This window comes from Parus major, chromosome 11 (genome assembly GCF_001522545.3).
Source record: "Parus major isolate Abel chromosome 11, Parus_major1.1, whole genome shotgun sequence".
In the NCBI taxonomy this organism is placed as follows: domain Eukaryota; kingdom Metazoa; phylum Chordata; class Aves; order Passeriformes; family Paridae; genus Parus; species Parus major.
The window spans coordinates 3,705,861-3,724,584 of NC_031780.1; the positions used below are offsets into that span (position 1 = coordinate 3,705,861).

At 40.9% G+C, this 18,724-nt stretch overlaps 1 protein-coding gene across 3 annotated transcripts in view; it reads right to left on the reverse strand.

Moving 5' to 3' along the window:
• The window catches only part of CDH13 (cadherin 13), a 426,254-nt gene that overhangs the window by 72,394 nt on the left and 335,136 nt on the right, over nucleotides 1–18,724 (reverse strand). For all 3 annotated transcript variants that reach the window (XM_015640174.3, XM_015640173.2, XM_033517167.1), the window contains exon 8: nucleotides 6,694–6,834. In XM_015640174.3, the coding sequence (XP_015495660.1) occupies nucleotides 6,694–6,834 (141 nt within the window). The remainder of the gene's footprint in view (nucleotides 1–6,693; nucleotides 6,835–18,724) is intronic.

Here is an 18,724-nt window from a genome sequence, read left to right on the forward strand (position 1 = left end):
CTTGAACAAAATGCTTACACTGGTTATGCAGATAGCTTGCTGAAAGCCACATGAATACAGATTATTATGCACACAGTGTGAATCTGGATGAGTACAGGAACCACTGGTCTGCCAAACAATATTATTTCATTGCTTTGGTTTCGTTTGTTTGCTGTAGAGTTCTGTGTTTCAGATGATGCACAGAATAATCGCATTTGTTCTCCTTTCTCTGAAATTATTCTATTCTTGAAATGCTACAGCAGAGTATTTGTTGTTAAGGTCATTGGTAATTCAATCCTGAGTGGTGCTGAACATTTCTCATCACATGAGAATCCTCAAGCCAGCTAATTCTGAAAAAAACTGACACAATATATTCAAGAAAAGGTAAAAAAAAATAACAAAAAGAGTAATTTCATTATCCAGATAGCCAGACTGTTTAAATAAGTCTTCCAGATGTCCTTGGTTTGGTAGCACCACTACACAACTCAGAAATATTAATATTAATCAAACTTCTTCTTGATCATGGGCATTTCTCCAGGTTATTTGAAAGTGTTTAGCAGAGAGACAGACATTTGGAATCCTAATTGCACTGAGAGTCAAAGCAATCTATGCTCCTAAACCCACTGGGCACTAAATGTCTTTACAGCTACTTTATTAAATCAAATAATATTTTAAAAATTATTTTTGACATCTAAAATTATTTAAGGAAAAAAAAAAATCAAAAGGAGAAGATGTCTACATGCCTGCTATTTAGATTTTTAGGTTCCTAAACTGCTTATGTGATTTTGAAATCTGTTCTGCAAGTCACGAGAGCTCAGAAAACTCCTGAAGTGTACCATGGGTGAGACCAAGGACCAATTATTAACCATGAAGAAATGCTACAGTCACAGAAAATTTCAATTTCATTTTTGCAGTGACAACAGAATACTCACAGTCTTCATTTAGAAAACAAAATATTTGCTGCTATTTAGATGTTTGTTTCCTTTCTTGAATTCCGCCTCTCACACATGAGAAATGTACCAGGTGACATCTTTGCTTTGCTTTCAAGGAGACTTTTGGGCACTTGGAGGTATGTCAAGTGTGTTGGTGAACTGCTGCAAGAGGATGAAGTGGAAACAAAGCTGAGTGAAAAGGTCAGTGCAAATATTTATCTGGTGTAGAGGTTTCTGAAGGTTAAGATATGCTCCAGGAGCCTTCCTAGCTGTATTTACAGCTCTAGAAAAAACAAGGGTGGCCAAAGAGCTCCTCTGTGGTGATCCCCAGCCATCCTGAAGCTGTTCTTTGTGCCAAAGTTTACTGACAGCTGGAGAGGCTTTGCCCTGCTCTGTCGAGCTTCTGTATGAATTCTGATTTCTCTGCATGTAAACAGTCTCACAGCCCAAAAACAGGAGCCAAATGGAAATTCCAGTATGCATTCTGTTCATGTGGTTTTGCTGAAATGGGTTTATCCATCCCACAAAACGATTTCTCCTGACAAATCAGCTCTGGGGGAGTTTGATCCAATTTGAACAAGCTGCTGGAATTTTAGATTGGTTCCCATCACTTTTAGGCCATAATGGAACTCTGATTCTTAGCTGTCAGCCTGGCTGGAAGAGGTTTGTCATCTGCTCAGATCTGCTGATGCTGCTCAAGCACCTCAGCCCTTCCACCATGGGAGTCTGTGCTGTGGGAAGGATCCAAACTGCTTTGTTTGGCAGCTCCTGCTGGTTTTGTTTCTGTTCAGCCTGGTTTGCACTGTGATTTCCATCCCAACAGGGAATGGGAGAGGGCTGCAGCCCTGGCCTTGCTCCAAAGCTGGGTTTGTCAGGGAACAGCACCTCTTTGGCTCTGTTTTCCACACAGTTGTGGTTCTCACTAGAAATTTCTCCCTGTCAGACATAAAGGCCTGTGGGAGAGGGTTGGAAGGGGAATCATCTACCCTAAACATGATTGTGTCTAAAGGTGTGCTCCAGCTCACTGGGAGTCCCAAAGGGAAAAATTTTCCCTGCAGGACAAGGTAAGAAGGACTCAGCCCACAGAAGAAGGAGAGGTGATATTGGCTGGTTTTAAACATGCAAAGCCGATAGGCAGATCTGGTCTGGGTTGCCAAAGTTTGTTTACCACAGAAAATAAAAGTACCATGTCCAAGAGAGACATTTTTGTAAAAGAAGAATGGAAAAGTGATCCAGGAGGAACCTGAAAATTGCTTTTAGCTCCATAATCTGTTCCTCAGTAGGGTTCAGCCAATACCAAGATTCAAGACAGGGACTCTCAAAAGCTTCAGGCCCATTTCTCAACAGCCTGAGCTGCAGAAGAAATCTCTCCAGATGGTGCTGGGAAAGTCTCCTGTCCTCTGAGAGCCACGAGCAGACGGAGGTGCAGATTGTCCTCCAGGGGCTGCTTTACCCAGTGGGTAACACAACTGAGTCAGGAGACAGCGCTGCAAGTCACCATAAATCACTGTGACAAGCAACCTAGCCACTTACAGGCCTCTCCAGGAACTGATGAATCATTTAGTAAAGCTCCCATTAGTCACTTATTACTCTTTTATAAACCATTTATCAGCTGGTATTCAAAATGTGAGCAAATCATATTTTTCACTTAAGAATCTCAGCACTAGTGTATCTCAGATCTCACCGTGGTGGTGTTTTGTCAAATTACACAAATTTTATTCTGTTCACAGGAGGTAAGGTCTTTATTTTACCAGAAAATTCTTTTCTAAGAACATATGTATTATAAAAAAAAAAAATACCAGGAAAAATATTTTCCCTAATCTTGCTCTCCCTGGTGTGACAGAATTATTTCTGTGTTACATTTCTTTGTCCCAGAAATGGATGGCATTGAGGGTGAGGCTGGAAGTGGCAGAATGAGGAACTGTGTGAGGAATGGCTGTTCCCTGGCCAAATGTAGTCTCTGTTATGTGCCAGGGACAGTCCTGTGACAAATCCCACTTTTCCAGGTTTGGCTAGGGATGGGCTGCAGTCCCAAATCTGTGGCAGAGGAGAAATGTGGGAACTGGGGGCACTGCAGAAAAATCCTCCCCTTCAGCCACAGCACTGCATTCCTCTCTCAAGTGCCTGACAGGATTTACCCAGGAAACACAATCTATCTGGCATTAAGGGAAAACAACACATTAAAGAGCAACAATGGAAGTTTTAAACATTCAGGGCAGAAGATAAAGGCAAACAGTCAGAGGAATCTCATTTTTGAGCACACACTCTGCAGGCAGGAATGGGATAAGTAGGATTCATTGGACTATTCTTTTGGAGAAGGAAGAAAAGACAGAAAGGGGTCAAGTCCATATCTTTCTTGTGTTAAAGCTCATTTTTTCCCTCCCCTAGGTGTTAGGCAGTATCTGGGCAGAGCCAGGCCTCCAGGAACAGATACAAGAGGAGAATTTGCCAGTTCATGTCTTTCAGCAGATGCCACATTGTTAATTTTTCATCACACCACAGCCACAGTGACATTACCTCTGCACTAAAATCCCTTTTCTTTTGCAGGATGCAGCACTGCAGTGATCTGTCAGGCACTCTTACAGGGACACAAGAAAAGAATTCTCATTTTTGTGGATGTTCCAGGTATAAAAACAATACTCAGCACCATTAGTGTTCACTCAGTCCAGCTCATCCCCACCCACCTGGAATATCCTGCAGGATTCAAGACAGGTATCAGATTTTCCAGAACAGTCTGTGCCTGCTCCTTGCATTGCTTCAATCCTTATTTTCACATAAGCAAACCCTGAACAAAATTTGAGCCTAAGGCCTTTTCCTGCTGGAAAGGAAACTCCAAAATCCTTTGTGACACAAAATAATAATTCACAAAATTAATTTTAAAACTTTTTCCCATTATAGAAATAAGGTTGTAAATTTTACAAAGAGGCCACTAACTTTATAAGTATCTCTATTTTCAGCCTCTGTAATTTAAATCTGGCACAATATCCCAGCCACTGTGACCTTTTAAAAGGTAGACCTTGCTACCTCACCTGGGATTTTTGCAGGAACTCTTAAATATTGCTCTATTTGGCATTAAAGATGAAATTATTAAAACCCCTGGAGGGAACAGGGTACTGTTTGCACACCTGAATGGATTTTTACACCGCTCAGAGCCTATTATTAGCAGCGAGTACGGATGTGAGAGAGAAGAGATATTTTGGAAGAGTGTGGAGTGATGAGGCAGTAAGCAAACAATGAATCCACAAAGCAATGTCTCATTTATTGAGCCATCAAAGCACCTGCCACACGCTCAGAGCCTCCAGGGCTCTGCTGGATCACAGCCAGGATGCTCAGCTGCTCCTGGGGTCACACCCTGACCCTCCAGGGGTGAACTTTTCCTGCCTCAGCCTGGCCCAGCAGCGGCTGCAGGGAGGGGAAAGGCTGGGTGGGAGAACAGAACCTCGGGACAAGCACTCCCTCTTCCAGGAGAGGCACTTGTCACCAGATCAGGTAGGGGGAGGACAAGTGGGAATAGCCTTTAGCTGAAGAGATGTGGATTTTAAAGAAATTTTTGAAGAATTTTTGAATAAATTTCTCTCTGTGAGGGTGGTGAGGAGCAGGTTGCCCAGAGAAGCTGTGGCTGCCCCATCCCTGGAAGAGTCCAAGGCCAGGTAATAAAATAAAAGAAGCTGCACTCTGGAATCAGAGCTTCAGATTTACTGAATTTGAGCTTTCTCCTTCAGAAGTTACCTTGAAACATATTGTCTCTTTCTTTCAGCTCTAATTCAAATCAATAGTATTGCAGCCTGTGGTATGCAACTGGTATTAAAATGCAATAACTAAGCACTTTCAGCAGAAAATCAAATAAAGTGGCATTAAATCAGCTGGGAGACACCTCCCTCCCCTTACACTGCTAATTTTAAACTGAGAATCTGCTCCTAAAGGGGGCTGGAACCATACATTAAAGGCTGATTTTTCCTGCCTTCTTCATGGAATATGAATATCACCTAGCAAGGCAGAGGGAAGATTTCCGAGGTCATTAGCATCTCTAAATAGTGAAAGGTTCAAACCCACGTCAAAGCATTAAAAAGAAAAAGAGACGCTGCTTCAGAAAAGAAAACAAAATGAAAGAAAAATATCTAAGAGCAGACTTTTCAAAGAAAACAATATAAATGCTTCTCTTCACACCTATTTAATTTCCATGCTAAAACCCCCATAACTTTTCAGGGTATAAAGTATCTTTTACTGTCACTGACAGAATGGAATGTATGAGAATTTATGAATTTTCACAGAAATTGATGCTAACAATACATTTGTATCTAAGCAGGCACATGAATTTTTGTGTCCAAATCACCAAATTATGAAGTCAAACAGGACTGTAATTATAGAAAGACTTCTAAAATAATTCAATCTTGAAATATTTTTTCCAGAGAAGAATTCTCCAGCTTCAGAAATTCAAGCAGGTAGGACTCTGACTGACATGAATTGCTATCAATATTGATTAATCCAATAAATTCTTATTTCTAAATACACCAAGCTGTCCTTTTACATTGTTATTTTCCAGGGGGTTAAAAAAAACCCTCCAGCATTTCAAAGATATTTTAAGTATTGGTTGTCAGGAATCAGATTTAAAAGCTTGATCTAAAAGGTAATTCTAAGGGAATTAAGAGTCATAGTTGTCACTGATGTACTTGAAAGGTTTGGATCAGTCTCTCCATGGTAATTTTCAGGTGACTGAAACACTACTGCCAAAGCATTTTACTGATGTAGTTATAGATATTCCCTTGGCAAAATTGTCATTGCTTCTACTTTCTTCTTATATTTTCTTTTTTTAAAAAGTTCTTCTCTGTCATGTTTGAATCTGGTATTCATTTACTTTGCATTTATAAAAGAAATAATTATTCAAGTAAAATAAAGACAATTTGTTTCATTATAATCTAATCTCAAATCACTGATATTAGGCCAGGAAACACATTTTAACAAAGGTAAAAATATACTTCAGGTTAAATAAAAAAACTTCTACAGCAACAAGCTTCTCTTTTCTTCTTCCACAATTATCTTAAAACCAGGATCCCTGGTTATAAATATCCCAGATATTTTGGGATTTTTTTCCTTAAAAGTTTGCAGAGCCCCAGGAAACTTTTATATCAAGACCCAACCTGGCTGTTCTTAGGTAAAACTTTTAAAGCTCTCTCATTCTGTCCAGATACTGAAAGATCAGGCTCATGGAAGAGAACAGTGTGAGCAGGGCAGGAAATCTGGTGGATTCAGGCAGGGAATTCCCTCCCCTGGATTTCGGCACCCTTCACCTGAATTCAATTTACAGGGAAAAAATTTTCCTTGCAAATTCCACCTGCAGGTTAAGTTTGAAGCTTTTAGGACTGGAATTTTAATTACAGAACCCCAAACTCTGGCTGGCTCACAGGGGAAGTAGACAGGAAGAAAATGCTGTTTTCATCCACAGTCCTGACCATCCAAAGCCTTAAGCTAGTTTTGCTATTTCCCCCCACAGGAGCAAAAGGAGAAAGTTACCACCAGCAGATTTATTTTACAGGTTTTATCCTGCTAGCCAGTCTCTAAATGACAGGGGTTTTTTCACCTTGTGGTTGTACTGTGGTTTGGAGGTGATGCACACACGTTTATTAACGTGAAAAAGAAAAGAGCAGCTCCAGGAAAGTCTGTCACACCGAGCTAAAAACATTCTGTACGTGTCTTCTTTCCTTAAAGAACATCTTTATATTTAGAAACAAGCTAATTATGATTATTTGCACTGTTTTGTAGAGAACAGATGGCCAGCTCTTACCTCCTTCTTGGTGAATTCTGGTGCGTGGTCATTTTTGTCATCGATAAGAATGGTGGCAGTGGCTGTGCCTGTCAGTCCCACATCCATCCCACCCATATCCTTGGCTTCTATAACCAGCTCATACTTTGGGCTTTCCATAGTCTGAAAAAAACCCAAACAACAGAAAATGAAAGGTTAAAGAGAAAACTACAGAGATAACATACTATTTTTAATTAATATTAAAATAATAAATTAAAAAAAAACCAACAAAACTTTATTTGGCCTAATAAAACACAGAGAAACAGATCTGTTATCACAGTTGTACTGAAACACAAGCACAGCTTTCTATGAGATCAGCTGCTACCTTGGAAACCTCATTTGCAATCCAGCATGAAGGTGAATATTGGTAAACAGCTCATAATTTATCCTGTTATTTAGGAAGATTAAGAAAGAGGTAAGAAATTAAAATATACTTGCTCTTTAAGAGTAAGCTCTACTTTCAGTGCACCAATATTTAGCAGCTTGCTTCATCAGTGTTATGATGGGTACATAATTAAATACTAATGTCACAATCTACATATAAATTCACTTTATTAAATCCCATTCATTCTGGGTATTAGCATTTAGACTGGTAATCTAAGTTTGCTTCGCTGTGAGAAACAACAAAGCAGTTTCCAAAACAGGCAGAAATTTCTAGTTATGGCCCAAAGCAAAGGTGTCAAGTGATATTAATGATTTATGTTGCTGATGTCTGATTGCCACGTCATGGGTGCTGACCTGGCTGCCCACCTACTGCAGAACCAGGCAGCACAGGCCCACAGTAAAATCCAACTTCATTTCCTCTCATAAAACACAGCCTTCATCTGGAAAAAATCCCATTTGTGGTCAGCTCTGGAATGGGAATGTGCCAGCCTCTGGAATTCCCACCTCTCCCAGCAGGGGTGAAAGCACAGAGGTGGGCAACACTCTCACAGGGAGCTGCTCTCAGCACCAGAACCTGCTCCCCTGGAATTCTGAGATGGATTGCACTTCATCAAAATGAGTTTTGTGTGGCTGTCTGGAATGGAAGCACCCTCCCCAAGCCCAGGTGAGCACCACCAGCCCAGAGGACACTGCTGGGGAAGGGCTGCGTGGTGAGGACATCACACTGCCCAGGAATGTTTATCCAAATCCCCTGGGAAATAAACCTGGATCCCACGGGGAAAGCTGCAACAAAACCCCTGCTTCTGGAACCTTCTGGAACCTTTTGGAGCAGTGTCTGCCAGAGCCCAGGATTTCCAGCTTTGACATCCCTCATCCATATCCTCCATCCAACGCTCTCCCAGGGAATTGGCAGCAGGGACACAGCCCAGCAAAGGAACCTCTTGGGTTCCCAGTCTGCTCTGCAGCCAAGGGATTTGGAAGCTTTTCCCAAATGGTGAATTTTGCACTATAAATTTCCCTGGGCACATCCCACCATCTCTTTTTTTTTGGAGAACGTGTGAGAAGGAGATCCCAGCTCCTCAGTACGTAGATTTTGAGGCATTTTTAGCAACCACCTCTGTTGCTCATCAGATCAGCTATTATGAAACATATTTGCATGTAAAGTCAACAAGTCAAGCCAGAAGATAAATTTTGTTCTAAAAACATATGAACTAGGAAATCAAACACCACTGTCACACAGGGAATCCTAAGAAATGTATCTCCTGAAGCCTTACAACATTATACCATGAATTTCATCTCAGAAGGCAGAAAACCAAGAACAGGAATTTGATTTATAACATCATAAAGATATACGCAAAGAAGTATTACTGACATGTCTGCAACACAAAATCACGTCATGGAGGGAAACTAAATTTACAGTTTTCATATATTTGTTTTTCTAAATTGCATTAAAACCTGAATGAGACTTCCCTCCCCTCCCCTAGCTGCAACTTTTTCATTATTTTGATTAGAAAGTCATTATTATTGTATGGAAAACTTGCAAAGTCATTTATCACTTCATGTTTATAAGCCTCTTTGCTCAGAAAGAAGCCCATTTTTACTCACAAATTGGCCTTTTTTCCTTTGAAAACCGTCCCATTTTCTATTGAAAGCAAGCTCATTTATGCTAGAAATTGCATCTACTGCAGCAGAAATGTCTGTGACAGGAGTCCAATGTTTAAGCTCGTGCAAAATGTGAAAAACATTGAATTTTGAGTAGTATTTGATATAATTATGAATACTTCACACTTCCCTGCTATGCAGCACTTCCTACAACTCGTTCTGACACCAAATATTTGCTTTGTTAGAGGAAGCAGCTGCTAACAGATGCAAACCCCGAGCAGAGCCTTGTTCCTATCACAGGCTCTCTTTGCACTCACTTGTAAAGGACCTTTCAGAATTCTCCTGCTTCCAGCCCAGCTGAGTCAGGCAGAGCAGGGATTGTTTGGAGCAGTGTGATTTACCAAAAACTGGATTTGTGCAGCTGGAGCAGGGCTCCCTGCGCTGCCAGCAGCCCCGTTCCGCAGGGATGCCGCTGCAGAGGGGCTGCCCTGGAAGATCTCTGGCACCTCCTCAGCATTTCCCTCTTCCCAGGCTCAGAGCTTTAACCCCAGTGTGTTCTCCCTCCTTTTTCTCCTGTCTTGTGAGGAATATGTGCTGCTGGAAGGAGGCAGTGGAGGAGAGCATCCTTCCTTCCCCATCTCCATCCCTGCCCAACTGCAGGTGAGCAATAAATGCAGCCCCCAAATTTGTACCACTTTGGGACCCCACAGAGACTCAGACATGTCCCACCAAGTCACTGCCTGTCACTAAACCCTGGCCAGCTCCTAAATGACCTAAGCACAGCCTTGCAGAAGCAATCCAGTCAATGCCACTTGGATAGTGAGATACTGGCAACAGAAATAAGCCCCAGCTCTCAACAAGTGGGATCTGCAGCTCCAGAGGATAATGGATTATTTTAATAAATGAACATCAAGTCGCTGCTGGTGTGGCTTATTATTTATCAACTGTGACTTTGTGGAGTGTGACACTGTTGAGAGGGTTTGTATAATTACAGCAGGAGAACCATTCCTTTCCCCATAAATTTTCCTTTTAGTCATTCAGGCGCGGCAGGGGTGACACTGCCAGCTTGTGTGGTTTGCCAAGGAGGTGAGCTGTGTCCTGCTTTCCTTCACAGCTCCCTGCCATCCCCACCAGAGTTCACAACCCCATCAGCTCCCGCTCCCCTGCTGCCCTGGCAGAGCTGGCTCAGCACCACAGAGCAGGGAGAGGCCAGCAAAGGCACTTTTCCAGAGTTCAGCTCCGGGACAAAGCCAGCAGCAGCTAACCACAGCACAGGGAAATAAACTGGGCAGTGCAGAGTGAACCAAGGGAGAGCTTTGGGGAAATGCTGAATGAAACCACATGATGATGGCTTTCTGCTGGGCTTCAATCTTTCAGTGTCACAGGTACAATAAAAAGCCATCAGTGAGTGAAGAGGAGCAAGCCCTGGCTGTCAGTATTTCACACCAGCATCCTTGGTCTGGGCTGTAGGCAGCCAAATCCAGCTGGAATTGGCAGCACCATCGGAGCAGCACAGCTCCAAATGTAGGGTGGGAAGCAGTGGAGCTGCTTGGGTGGTTACAGGGGAGGTTTCTGGCCCCTGGGGATGCGATTCCCCACAGCAGCACCCAGGGCTCTGTCAGCAGCAGGAATGCAACCACTTTCCCCAGAAGCCAAGGGGAATCCAAGGTTCCTCCAGTGCCCCCCTGCAGGACACCCATGGGTCGCTTATTTTGGACAGGGCACGCTCAGTTCCACAGCACCAAGACTTCATTTAGTGCAAAAAAAATATATAGTGGGGAGAATAGGAACCCCCAAGTTTGCAGAAAGTTGCTGAAATCAAAATAAACTGTGTTTGGGAAGAAAACAACGCACAGAACGTTCAAAACCCATACAAAGGTTTAAAAGATCCTTTCAATAATAATTATCAATAGAGAGTTTTCTGACTATTCCATGGATATTTATATTTCTGTAATGATGCAACAGTGCTTCGACTCTTCTGCTTATAATTGTGTTTATAAAGTATGTATTCATGCATAATATTGTATCAGGAGTGTGCTGCCATATCATATTTGGTACTAATGACTTTATAATATAATGCTAACCAGAAAGAAAAAATCCTTTGGATTGAAATAATTTCAGTTGGTGCTAAATAAATGCTTGTGTTCATTTAAGATGATAATTGCATATAATGCATACTGAATATGTCCTATTAAGACATAATCAATGTTCTTGTTGAGTAACAATATCAACATTGAATCTAACATTATCTCAGAGTAAGCTTGTCAGGATTTTGACAAATGTAAAATTAAAAAAAAAAAGAAGCAAAGTGATTATTAGCAGCTCTAACAGACATAATGCTTTGATAATTATAATATCAGCATTTATTTTAAATGCCAGTTGCTGCTGCTTAAAAAGGGCGATATACACAGAGGCTTTGCATTTAGAGCTTGAATTAGAGTTTGATGAATAGAAAAACCCAAACTATTTTGTAATATAAATCCTCTTTATCTCACCAATTTCCAATTTTTTCATATCATAAAGGAATGTCTACAGTTTAATCACTGTAATAATGTACTTCTGTTATGAAGAAAATCAATATCTATTTACTACCCGAGGGAGTCCATGGGTATATCTGGAAGCAAAAGGAAGACTAAATTTTCTCCTTCAGCACTAGCCATTAAAAAAGGAAAGAAGTTGCTCCAAAGTGTTTGAACCAAATTGGTTTCCTGGCCAGAATTATTAGTTTTTCATCATAATGAAATCTGTGACTATTTATTATATAGGATGTATAGGATCAAGACTTTAATTTGTCATAACTTACACATATATTTTGAATTACACATAAATTTACACATTTAATTCTCCATAATGCTGGCCTAACCACAGGGCTTGTGTACATTGATGAGTTTGTTTCATTTTACATGAAAATACAGGAACTTTATGGTCATATTTTCAACAGTCTGTGTAAAATTATAAGATTTGACTGCCGTGCAAATTAGGATTTGGATATTGAATTAATATCACTTTGTAGAAGGCTGTACACACGTGCATTGTGGCTGTTATATATCTATTAATATAAATATTAATATAAATATTAACACCACTTAAGGGAGTTTCCTTACATGGATGATGATATTCACAAGAATTTCTCCTTGGGAAGAGATCACCAATCTCTAAGACAGAACAAGGGCTGAAGCTCAGGTTTAGTCTGAGATATTTCCCCTTAAATCATTATTGCTAGTTAGGCTACTACTAAAATTAAGCCCAGAGAAGAGAGAAAATATTCACTATTGTAAATAAAATTGTCATAAAAGACACAACACCAGTGAAGTTGGTGCATCTACACTGGTTTTTACCAGGCAAAGATATTTCCCTTCATAGCAGAGGGACGTTGATCTGCTACAGCTATTCACAAGATGCTCATGGTTTGGGAAAAAGATCATTTTCCATGCCAGCTGTGCTAGAAATATAAAGTACTATAATAATTTTTAATAGCTTTGGAGAATAAGAATCACAATGTTCCAAGGAAAATACTTGCTGTCAAATATACTGAAATCACTCTTTTCTTTTTAAAATACAAGCTATGTTTCAGCTTTCCTCCTGGACTAATGTATGTAATTTCTTTTTTTTTTATTTTTCAGGCAAAAAAAATCAGTTATTCCTCATAATTAAACAGTGCTGCAGAAATCTTTCACTCCAGTGTGAAAGCATCAATTATTATGTAACTTCTTGTGCTGATTTTAGACCACCAAATCACCCTTTTATTCCACACTCAGAGGTGCCAGGAATACAAAGCCAAAGCTGCTCTCACCCAGAGCTGCTGTCAGGGGCAGACAGTGGTTGGAGAAGGGGTCTGCTCCCCAGGAATGGGCTTGATTGGATTAAAAACAACTCCATTATGGTCTGTAAGCAATTACAGACCCTGCTGGGTGCAAACAGTCCCTGCCTGTGTGGGGACCCTTCCAGGGGCTCTAAGGAACACACACAGCCATCCTCGCTGGGACAGAGCTCCTCTGGGCTCATAGTCCATGGTAATTCCAGACTCAGAACCCATGGCAATTCCAGACTCACAATCCATGGCAATTCCAGGGCTCACAGTCCATGGCAATTCCAGAGCTCACAGTCCATGGCAATTCCAGAGCTCACAACCGACGGCAATTCCAGAGCTCAGAACCCACAGCAATTCCAGAGCTCACAATCCATGGCAATTCCAGACTCAGAACCCACGGCAATTCCAGAGCTCAGAACCCACGGCAATTCCAGAGCTCACAATCCATGGCAATTCCAGAGCTCAAAATCCACGGCAATTCCAGACTCACAGTCCATGACAATTCCAGACTCACAATCCATGGCAATTCCAGGGCTCAGAACCCATGGCAATTCCAGACTCACAGTCCATGACAATTCCAGACTCACAATCCATGGCAATTCCAGGGCTCAGAACCCATGGCAATTCCAGAGCTCACGACCCACAGTAATTCCAGAGCTCACAATCCCTGACATTCCAGCCTGCTGGAGCTTCCCTGCCCTTCCTGCAACCACAGGATTCTTTTGGGAGAGGAACCATGGAAATCAGGGCACAGCTTCCCATGTGCTGTGTCACAATTTCCCGTTCCCAGAGCCTCCCACCCTCCCTGCACATGCAGCACTGAGCATTCTGGTGCTTGAAATGGCCCCTGGCACTACTCCTACTCCTTACAGACTCTAAACCTATCACTGTTTATACTCCAGTTTTTGGTGCTGGACAGAAAACACTCTATGTCATCCATCTTAATGAACTGTACCCCAAAAAACCCCAAGGATGGACTCGGTTACATCATTTCCCTGGTGCTTAATGTTTTCCAAAGCTTCATATTGAACACCTCAATAAGGTTAGAAAGCAAAAAAATTTCCAAGGGTTTTTCCATTCAAATCAGAATATATGGTTGGAGACATTAAGAGACTGACTGACAAGTGTAGGAGGCACCATTCTCACCAGTCCTGATTATTACACTTCTAAAAAAATATTACAACAACTACACAATCTGCCAAGTTATGTCTAATTATATTTACCAAGGTAACAGTTTGGACAGAGCACACGAAAAGAGCTGTGTTTCAGAACAAATAAATGTCTGTGTCAGGACACCTGGCTGGGTGAGGGAAGGCAAAAAGCAGTTCAACTTTTCCAGCAGGACTTTCAATCTGGTTGTCTCCACCAGCAAAATCTCAAGTGAGCTGTCAGGAGCACTCAAGAATTCCCTTCTGTATTACAAATATTTACTTCAACAAAGTTTTTTATTTCCAAATCACTGTGTTGCTGTAATAAATGTTCATTTCGACAAACCAATATATTTCCGTGAAAACTGGTGTCCTGCAACACCCAATCAGCTCTATTTGCAGTGTTAATTATATATTTCATTTTAACAGTCACAATTTGCAATTCAAATAATCCACAGGCCAAAAGGTATTTGCTAAAAAAAATGGTCAAATAATTTTCAGCTATTAACATATTAGAGTTGTACAATTGTCTGTTTGCAGACAATTTGCAAGGAGAAAGGAGGGCAAAGTTGTTCTAATAAATTATTAGTTGCAAATTATTGAATCATTCCTAGACCCTGCTGTAGGTAGGAATGAGTCTATTTAAATCCAAAAACATGAGAGACAAGTTTCTCCTACACAGGAACCTCAAGTGGCTTTTAGTAGAGACAGCTTTTCAAAGATCTCTGTATAAAAATCCCAGGGCCAAGAGAATTCCCGCAGTGTGTGGAGGGTGTAAAGGTGAGATAAAATGATCAGGACACAGATGAGTTCTGCTGGAACTCAGAGAGGAGAAATCAGGAGCATCTCTGAAAAGATACTCAGGCTAGAATAAATCAGCACAGCTCCACCAACTTCAAATGGACTTCCCATGTTGATTTACACTTTTATTAAGCTTTACCTTGCCCAGTTTGTGAATGAAAAGCTGGCAGGTTCCCATGGGTTTGTACTCAAAGCAGAACTCAGGCTGAGAGAGGCTGTTTGTTTGCTAAAACAAACCAGGCTGGGACAAGATCTTTGCACAGCAGCTGAAGAGAAAAGTTTTCCATGAGGTCTGATTTATAATCATCTAACCCAGTATTTTCTGCCTAGGCAATAAAAGATAATAAGTTTTGTGACACCTGCCTAATGCCAAATTTTTAGATGATGTGTTATCGAATGAATCAAAATGCACCTTACTGGGTTAACACCAGAAACCACATTGCCACAAATTAGGCCCACTTAGATTATATTTTCCTCCCTAAACATTCCAATTCCCCCAACAGAAAGCAACGTGATAAAGGTCAGGATGAAAATTGCGTTTCTGCTGTGTAATCTGCTTTGCAAATTTGTATCAGTGGTCAAAATGCCCAGAAAACTCAATTACTGACTTGTTAGGACAACCATACATCAGCAGGCCCTGGCAGACAGGGGTTATTTCTAAAATTAGTACCCTAATGCAAAAAGCATATTCTGTGATTCCAGATGTACAGCCTTTGCTTGATGTTTATATTGTTAAATATTAATGGAAGCACTGTCTATTATTTCAGGCAAATTATCAGGGACATAATAGTCTAGTTAAATAGCTGCATTGTCAGCTGGAGCTGGAGGGGTAAAAAAGCCTCTGTGTCTGTTTGAATACCACGTTTCAATGTGGTATTCTAATCAAAATAGTCATCAAATGTTACTTTTAATCACTATTATCATTTTTTTCCTTGAACTTTCATTTTTTATGCAAATCTTATTTTAGAGTTTAGTGTTATATTGCCAGCGATAATTCCAGGTAGCTTTTGAAAGAGAGGACCCTGCTGAGAGTGTAATGAATCAGTAAATGGTACCAGCTTTGCTCGTGGACAAAAACAATTCTGGTGGCTGCATTTACACTCTCATTGGGTTGTACCTGCAGAATATAAATTGGCCTAATTCTAAATCATCCAAGGGAAAATGATGCAAAATGGATTTCAATTACACTATTTCTGTTTTACCAAAAAGCTTATCGCACTATGGGGTGAAAAATCAACCCCTCCATAGGATTTATGTTCTGATGAAAGATGTAACAATGGAATTTTACATTTAAAATTTCTCCAGTCAATTTAATTCTTTTCTTTCTTACTCCTACTTATCTTTTTATCACTTTCCTTCATGATAAAAAAAAATAATTAAATGCCTTTTTTGGAAGTCCTGCATTTTCTGCTTCAGTTAAAAAGTTCTCTTTTTGCTAGACTTTCAGAACCCTACTCTTATTTTCTAAGAGCATCTGCCAACCAAACTGCTGCCCACCATCATCCTTAAGTCAGGCTTTGTCTTCTTGCAACCCAACCGACATTTGTAGGTTATTCTCACATTCAGACTTAGCCTGTCACTGCCTCATGCAGATTTTGCACTGCAGTACTGTTGCTTTAGTGAAACAATAATTTACATGACAGAAAATATAGGACAGGTTGCTCAAATAAGAAATAATACTGCAGTATAAAGTCGGCTTCCCTGCTGTGCTCACGCTCCTCAACGTCAGAAATTTCTGGAGGCCTGGTGCTCTAAAAAGTAGTTTTATATAAAGCTTATATACAACTCCCAAGGCACACTGGAAAGAAAAACAAATTCTTGCTAATGTGTAGAATTAAGAAAGAAATGAAGATAAGAGTTAATGACTGAGAGAAATCCACTGGATTTGTATTAAAGGAGTACAAACCGCAATTAAGTGAGGAACATGTAGCTCCATGAGCCAGAGGGAGGTGAGTGCAGGAGGTGGGACACAAGAGGACGTGGGGGTGAGCAGAGGTCAGGGAACTACAATGGAGAGAGCTCAGAAAGAGTTCTGCAAACTCCAAATCCCGTTCCCAGGCAGTTCTTGTAGACTAAAAGCAGTAAAGCCAACAAAGGGGAGAACGGTATGGGAGGCACTGGTAGCTGGAGGAGAAGTGGGAGGAAAGGAGACCTGAGCCTTTGAAGAACTGGGGAGAGACATCCACAACGTTATTAAAAGAGCTTTTCAAAGGCAGGAAGAGCTGAGCTGTGGATCTGAGCAGCATTTCCACACCCAGCCCAGCCCTGGGAGCCCTGTGGGCAGCTTTCAGAATCCCAGCCCTGTGCTCCCCTCCTTCCCTGCTCTGAAGGTGAAGGGTTTGGATTTTGCTGCTCGTCCAGGCTGTGCTTCCTGGGGACACGGAATGCTCCTCAACTCCCTGTCATATGGGAGTGAGATACAAATCACAGTTTGGGAGCCTCTGCTCTGCCAAACCTGCTCCCAGCTGCTCTGGAGAGAGGTGTGCAGTCCCTGCTCGCTCCTGAAGGGATCCACACATCCCTGAATTCCCAGCGTGGCTCCCATGGCCACATCTCATCTTATTGTGATAATCAAGCTGGGCCACAGGCAAGGCAAGAGCTTTGAGAAGTATGAAAGAAACCGGGTCAAAATCCAGCTCCTCTTAGACACACGTAGACAAATGCAATTTTGTATTGCTGACAACTCCTAAGGATCTGCAATTAAACCAAATCAATGACTCAGGCACCTTTTCCATTCTTTGCAGGCTGGCATTTCCCGTGTCTGGAATGTGCACTGTGAAACATAGAATTTGTATTTCAGGGCATTCTTCAACACCTGTTGGTCCAACAGGACATTTGATACTGACCTCAACCTGCTCAAGATCTAATTCCTGACATTTCTGCAGGCCACAGATTGTCTGACATTCTGGAACCTTTACTGAGCCCAAGAAACTTTTATTCACATAATTAATTTATGTGCAGTAATCTCTTGCTGAAACTAACACTGAGCTCCAGGATCAGGTTCATGTGCTGGAATTACTCCAAAACACTTCTGCAGAATGGGAATCAAAGCAGGCCCAGCAACCACAGATCTAATGGGATTTAAATATAATTAATATTGAATACTAAAAATTATGATGTGTAATCATAATGACAGTTCAAGCTTAACAAGAGCAGCACGGTAATGAAAGAATTAAAAGCAATACACTTCCTCACTCTCAACAGAAATGTTTGAAACCATGTTTTAATACAAATCCACTGTTTGAACTGAGATTAACAAATATTAGTCCCATTATAAATTTTAATATTATTTGCATAAACTTTATTGAGAGAGAAAGGAAAGGAAGAAAGAAATTTCAGTTTCACAAAACTGGAAAATTGAATTTTCTTAAAAGCCTATCTTAAAAGTCACTTTAAGTTAAACAGATTTCCAGAGGCAGGAAACGCTGAGTTAACACTACAACAAATTGGAAGGGAGGCTACAAGTGAGACTATTAGCTTAATAAACAGATGGAATAAACAGAGAAGATGCTTCTAAAATTACTGCCTTTGTCAAATGTTCAGCATCTTAAGCCTGGTAAGATGTTGTTCATCAAAGCAGGAATGCGATTGCTGGTGAAAAATGTGAAATAAAATGGGTATTATTAGACAGACAATGTTTTAGAGCAGGACTGTGGTACACAACTGAAAGTAAAGCACAATAAAAATAAATCAGCACCGAGGTTTCTTCTCTGGTACCCAAAGGCTGGCAGCAGATAACCAAGGAAGAATTCAGTTGTCTCCCAGTGTTCTCCCTCTCCCCAAGCTTTGCCCTCTCTGTATCTACCCTTGATTAAAAATACATTATTTGTCTAAAAATGTGGGTGTTTTCTTGTGAAGGAGGACCTAAAAGAGAGTGTCAAAATATGGTGAGTTTGGACACCACTGATTTCCTTGGACCTGATATTTTGACTTGGTTCTAGGCCAGGGTAGGTAAAATGGATTTATAATATCCATAGGATTTATCAGATAAAATTTTTTCCCACCAAGTGATTCCAGTTCCAGGTGGTGAAGAACAGCATCAAACAGCACCCATTTGAGAGGTCATTCAGATCATTCATCATCTTGAGTATCCCACTGAACCCTCCTTACACAGAGACAACCAACACCTTATTTGGGCCATGATGGAAATTTTCCCTTACAGCACACTTAGGAAAGGAGCACTTGAAAGGAAAATGTCACAGCACCAGGAGAGGAAAATATGCAGCTTTTAAAGTGCCTAGAAACAGTGGCAAATTATGAAGCATTT